The sequence below is a fragment of the Capsicum annuum genome, unplaced genomic scaffold, assembly GCF_002878395.1.
Source record: "Capsicum annuum cultivar UCD-10X-F1 unplaced genomic scaffold, UCD10Xv1.1 ctg80921, whole genome shotgun sequence".
Classification (NCBI taxonomy): Eukaryota; Viridiplantae; Streptophyta; class Magnoliopsida; order Solanales; family Solanaceae; genus Capsicum; species Capsicum annuum.
The window spans coordinates 13,140-19,959 of NW_025891601.1; the positions used below are offsets into that span (position 1 = coordinate 13,140).

Genomic DNA, 6,820 nt, shown 5'->3' on the forward strand with positions numbered 1-6,820 from the left:
CTGAAAATCAGTTTATGTGTAAAGAATTCATTAAATATTGCAGAAATGTAATCGATATTAAAAGTTGTATCAATGCTAATTGGCGTACAAATTAACAAAGAGAAAGAGTTAGTATGGAAGTAGCTAGGTCGAAAAGAATAGGACGAGTGGGAGGAAAATAAAGCAACACAAGAAATCATGACAAAAATAAATATTAAAATTCTAGACTAAGTAATTAAGAGTAGCCATAACTATTATTTATTTAGACGGCAATCACACAAGCAATTTTGGAGATCAGATCAAACTCTCCGTATAAACAAATTCATCGTAAATAATGGTAGCTGGATCAATATCATCACAATTGAAAGGCCATATTTGATCGGTTAATCCATCAGATGTTCTATAAATAGTACGTTTAATAAAATCAACCTCATACCAAAGTAGCACTTTACCGTTAGAAAATCTATATTTCGGTAGGATTAAAGAAGCCCCATTACTTGATATAGTGAGCAACTTTGTCCAAGATTCCTGAACACCATATTCTTTCATTATCCATAAATTGAAAATCATTGTGTTGTTATTAAAAAGACAAAGCATTCCTCGCAATACAGACATGCCCACTTCAACTGGCATGAAGCTCAGTTCAGAACTTTCCGGGTCTATACGCACATTTTTTGGTAAGGGTATCCTCCCGTATGTCTCATCTGAAATACTAAATGAATCCAAGGATTCCTTCATAAAACTACGAAAACCAAGCCAATGAAAAGCTCCATGTACAAATGGCAAACATTCCCTACCAAACATCGTAAAGCCATCACCGTCACTCCTAATTGAGGGATGATCAATCTTTCTCCAGGAACCACTTTTCAGTGCGAGAATTTCATCTGGTGCCATGCCCTCCTGGTCAATCCTAAGAACTTTATAATCATCGCTAATAGAGTCATATCCCAATCCATAAGTAGATACCTGTAGCGGAGATCCTAAACGGGGAAGTACCATTGATTCTGATGTGGAGGGGTTCCATAGCAAGAGCATCGAAGGCTCATTCAAAGAATAAGAATTTTCTGTATGAATCCCGATGAGAAACAAGGCATCGCAACAACAATAGACTTTAAAACCATAAAATGGCGTAGAAACACTTGGCCAATCAAGTCTCCGAAAATCATTAAAAAGTCCATTCGGAGATAAAGAAGCACAATAGAAATCATAACCCTTGCCCGGAGAGCGGGTGTCAAAAAGGAATTTTTGAAAATTGAGTTTGTTCTTGGCATGATTGAGATGCTTCCTCTTAAAATATGGATCGGAGATTAATGTCTTCCAAGATTCGGAGACACATTTGAAACGCAAAAGAGATTTTACAGGAAGTCTGGTGAGGATGTCCACAAGTATTTCCTCCTCTGGAATGTGAATTCCCGTTACCATACTTGCCAAGAATGAAGAAAAAATAATAGAGAGAAAATAAGAGGTTTTCAAATATAGATTATGATGTTGCTATGTGGTTTAGGGTTTGGGGTTGATCTATTTATAACTTTGCAAACAGAAACCTAAAAGGATTGGAATTCTTCAATCTATGAATAACTGATAAATAGCAAATATACATGTTTTACTATCTACATCTGTATTTATGCCTCAGAAATATTGTTTCAAACTTTTTGCCCAACATTATATCTACATCTGTATTTATGCCTCAGAAATATTGTTTCAAACTTTTTGCCCAACATTAAAATACTCCGCAATAGACAAAATCGTTTTTACTTGAATTTTACCATATATGTATATAGATTAATTCATACAACCACACCCCAAAAGCTAGCTATTAAGGTGGGAGAGCCCAAGGTTTATAAATACCCCACACCAATACTTTGCAGTACCGATGTGGGACTTTGTAATGGATCATAACAAACCACCACGCTCCGCATCCGTCATCCTCGACGGCTCCACTCTGGGTAGCTTTCACTCTACTTATGTAGGTCGCTCTTTCCCAGGTGCCCAGGTGCCTCGATGGCTGTGCGCTAAACATTGCTAGCCCCGGCCGAACATTGCCATACAGGCGTCACCATCCCAGGCACAGTGGGCGCGAAGGGTGATGGGTGACTTTGATACCACTGTTACAACCTTGGGAGAACCACATCCCAAAAGCTAGCTATTAAGGTGGGAGGGCCCACGGTTTATAAATACCCCCACACCAATACTTTGCAGTACCGATGTGGGACTTTGCAATGGATCGTAACATCTTTCTACTATTCTAATTCTCTTTATGCAGTAATTCTTTTTGAGTTGAGTTCAATTTGTATAAGATTTAAATCCGCAATGGCTATGTTTTTGCACTTTGGGAAATTGAGCGTTATCAATTGCAATTTGAGAAATAGAAAATGACTCATACCATACTAACAATTGTCAAGAAATTTCGGTGCGATTACTCCCTCCTAATTCTACGCATCATATATATATAGTACTCCCTCCGTCCCAAATTATCCGTTTCAATTTTTCTAATTTGATTTCTGAATTACTTGTCTAATTTTTTCATTAATCAGACAATTTTTTTTTCATGTTTTACCCTTTGCATTAATTACTTTTTCTTCAAATTAAAATGTAAACATTATTTAAAATAAGTTTACATGATAAATTACGCATGTTATTAATTATTTTTCCTAATTAATGTGTCATTTCAATTTGAGACGGATAATTTGGGACGGAGGGAGTAGTTAGTTTGATAAAGAAAGGAATGATATAAGTTAACAAATTTGAGCAGTTGATTTTAAAGTTTCAAATGTTAGAATTTTTAATATAGTTCAAATAAAGAACTGATTTAAGAACAAAATTTTAGTCAATCTAAGTACTAATATTAGGAGTCAAATGACTGAAAGATCTAATAGCTCTAATTTTAATTAATTTTAAAATACTATATACTAGATGATAGTTAAATGGCAATTATTTGAAAAATATAATAAATGATAATGTTACCTAATATTAATAATAGTCAAACATGAGCGAAATTAGTAAAATGCACACCATAATTTATTTTTTGCGTTTTTCCCTTTGAAATATATGTTTAACGCATAGCCTCTTCAATTGTACCTTATTTCTTTCATTTATATTTATGTTTGATAATATTTCTTTTATATGATTATATTAGATGAAAAACTCACGCTTATCTGAACAGATTAGATAAATATAACTTTAATAAAATTTAAATTGACGTTTTCTTTCCGTATTTAGTATTCATAATTCATACATAATACTATAATTATTTATGAGATCATCACTTGATTTAATATTCTTGTCAATTACTCTTTTAATTTTTATACTTTTAACCACGTTCATTTTGAAAAACCACAGTCATTTAATAATTTCACAAAAATAATCTTTTTGGTGTTTAAAAGTTTGAAAAACATTTCATGAAATATTCAAAGAGAAGGAGAAAAAGCTATAATTTTTATCAATTTTTTTTATGATTATCAAAACGTGTGTTTAAAATTTAAATATGTAAGTATCTAACCATTGAATTTAGACAAACTTAAGATTTTAAAAAATTTACCTTTAATTCTACATCTATTCGAATATGATAATGATTAGGTTTGAAGTTACTATAATAGAGTATCCATGGGTCTATCTAAGCATTAATATTTTCTCTTGATTCTATCCTCCATCTAATACCTTTTTATAAAAAATTTCTTTAATAAATAATATTTTTTAGTAAAATCATAATTATCGTCTTGATTATGTGTTCTCTCTAAACAATTGCACAAGTTGACAAGTGCAATCAAACTATCGTTCGAATAATCTTAGCTAATTTTGTAAATATAGATAGTCTGAATTATTAAGAAATATGTAACTTTGGTTAATTTGTCAAGTGCCGTACGATTGGTGTACGTTGTGTATGTGCAAGAAGCTCCTCATTGATGATTATAGTTCATGTGAACTTTGTAGCTAGCTTGCGCCATACTTTGCACATAAATATGACAAAATGCTCTTTTGGACCCTTGTACTACATCAGTTTTGTAAGTTGGACACTTCTACTTACATGTTTGTCATCTGAACCCTTGAACACATTAAAAAGCAACTTTTTAAACCCTTTGTCGGTCTACTCAGCTGTGCGTGTTGCACAATCGGACCACGTCATTAATTTTGTGTAAAATAATTTTCACGTATGAAATGACGTGTGTAGAGTATAAATAGTAAAATTTGACCTAAAATTTAGGTTATTTTAAGCCTTCTTCTTCGCCTCTCCTCTCTCTCTCATCCGAAACTGAAAATTGGCACGATTTTAGGGTAATTTAGGCCGATAGTTGTTGAAGCTTCTTGCAATCCTTGTAAGTATTTAACATTTTGGTGTAGTTGTAGTATGTGGTTGTTTATTCTAAAGCTTGTAGTCAATTAAATGGTGGTCCGTTCTACTGATTTTAGGATTTTCGAGATTACGAACTTTTTTCTGCAATTTTTTGTGTGATTTTGTTCTTTTTCGTCTGTAGTGTTGTTGTAGGTAGTATTTGTAGTGATGATATGCCTTCAATGACATATATCTGGTTTTAAGGTAGAATTTTGGGTTTTTGAGTTTTTCGTAAATCGAAAAATTGAGACTGAAAATTTGGACTTTTGGTTTGTTTGTAGTCTAATGCTCATATTATGGCTATATATTGCAGTTTTTACTCCTTCGATGGCATTTTTTGTTATTTTGATTAAATTTTAGGGTTTTTTTGGTCAATTCAGAATTGGGTCCGAAAATTTTGTGGCTTTTGATTTTTTGTTGTTGTTTAATGCTCCTATTAAAGATGTGTATAACCGTTTTGTGCCTTCAATGACATGTTTTATTATTTCAATTACACTTTAGGGTTTTTTTGGATAAAAATCAGAATTGATGTTTTTATTCCTTAGTTTTTTTCTTTAAAAATTAGGGCTTTGTGGATAATTGCCTAATGTATATGTTATGTTGTCATTGTACAGATTTTGTAAATTAATGGATATAATTGTAACAATTCAACTCATCTAGGGGGGGGGGGTGTCTTTTTGTCATACCCTGGTTTAAGGTATGCAAATGGAATTCGTATTCTTGATAAAATTAGAGTAGATGTTGATGAGCTTCATGTTATGTTGTTTCATAATTTAGCAGCAGATTTAGATGTAGAAAAAATTGAAATCTTTTGGTGTAGAGTAAACAAAAAAGGCTATTATTACAAGTTAGAAAATGATGTTGATGTTTTAAGCCTTATCAATAGTTTAAAAAATGGAGATTTGGTTGATGTATATGTGGTTCACCAAATTAGTGAACCTATACTTCTTAATGATGATGTGGCAGCCACTCCATCAGTAGTTTAAAAAATGAAGATTTGGTTGATGTATATGTACTTAGTAATGGTGATGTGGCAGCCCCTTTTGAACCTGATAGGGCTGATGTGTCTTTATCTCATCCATTGGATATAAATAAAGATGAATATATAAATGAAAATCAGCCTCCTAGGGCAGAAAAAGGAAAAAGCTAAGGTTTCTTGTGAAGACTTAGGTGAAGATCAATTTAATGATTTGTCCACATACCAGCCCCAAACATCTGATTCTGAATTAGATTTTGATTGGACTGATTCTAATGGTGATTCATTTTATGATGTTGATGAAAACATTGAAGAGTTGAGTGATTTTGATGAAGAGTTGCTTCAAGTTAGGAAGGCTAACATTGAAAAACAAGCAAAAGAAAAGGCTGATAGAGTGAATCTAGATGAGATTCCATCTGGACCAGTAGGTATAGATGCTGGTTTTGAGGATATTTGTAAGAACAAGGGGGTTAGATATGAAGATAAACTGGGTGGGGATGACCCTTATTTTGATAGTTCAGATCCAGATAGTGACATTAGTGATGAAGATGAAGGAGATCCTATTGATGATGATGAAGTGGTAGATCCACTACCTAGAACTTTTTCTAGCAAGATTTACTTTGATAAAACTGCAAAGAAGGTATGTTTTCAGTTGTATATGTTTTTTTTTGAATGCTATTGAGTTTAGAGAGGCACTGCAGAGTTACTCTATTAAAAAATGTGTGAACCTTAAGTTGAAACCTAATGAGAAGGAAAGGGTAAGGGCTAAGTGTAAGCATAAGGATTGTCCTTAGGTTATTCTTGAAAGTGTTGATAACACAGGATTTTTTATTGTGAAAACTTACTTACCTGTACACAAGTGTTCTAAAAGGACAAGAAATAAGATGTGCAACCCTTTGTGGATTAGTAAGCATTATAAGGATAGGATTATGAGTGATCCATCAATAAAATTGCATCAGATTCAATCACTTTTAAGAAAGGATTATGGGCTGTATGTTAGTAAAACAACCTGTAGAAAGGCAAAAATTAGAATTATGAATGAACATTTTGGCGATTTTGTTGAAGAGTTTTCTAGGTTGTATGACTATGATGAACAGTTGAGGACCACCAATCCTGGTACCACTGTATCTATTAGGACATCCAAGAAAGCAATTCCAGGAAAAGAGGTGTTTATAGGCATTTACATTTATCTTGGGGCCTTAAAAAGTGGATGGAAAGAGGGCTGTAGAGAATAATTGGTTTAGATGGAAATAATCAAATGTACTCTGTAGTATGGGTTGTGGTTGATAAAGAAACCAAGGACACATGGTCATGGTTTCTTAGGTGCATCAGCCATGATTTGGAACTTGAAGAAAATGGGGGTGAAGACTTGACAGTAATGTCTGATATGCAGAAGGTATGACTTCATATGTTCATATTTTTTAGTTATTTATTAGTTTGCTGCAATGATGTCTTTAATGTTTAACTACTGTTTTACATATTTTGATCGGGTCTTCATTTGGCACTTACTAATATACTGCCAAATACTGAGTATA

At 32.9% G+C, this 6,820-nt stretch overlaps 1 protein-coding gene across 1 annotated transcript; it reads right to left on the reverse strand.

Moving 5' to 3' along the window:
- Positions 1-273: 273 nt before the first annotated feature.
- Positions 274-1,401, reverse strand: LOC107855930 (F-box/kelch-repeat protein At3g06240-like). The gene has a single exon (XM_016700933.2). The coding sequence runs from the start codon at positions 1,399-1,401 to the stop codon at positions 274-276; it is 1,128 nt and encodes a 375-aa protein (XP_016556419.2).
- Between the last annotated feature and the right edge of the window lie 5,419 nt (positions 1,402-6,820).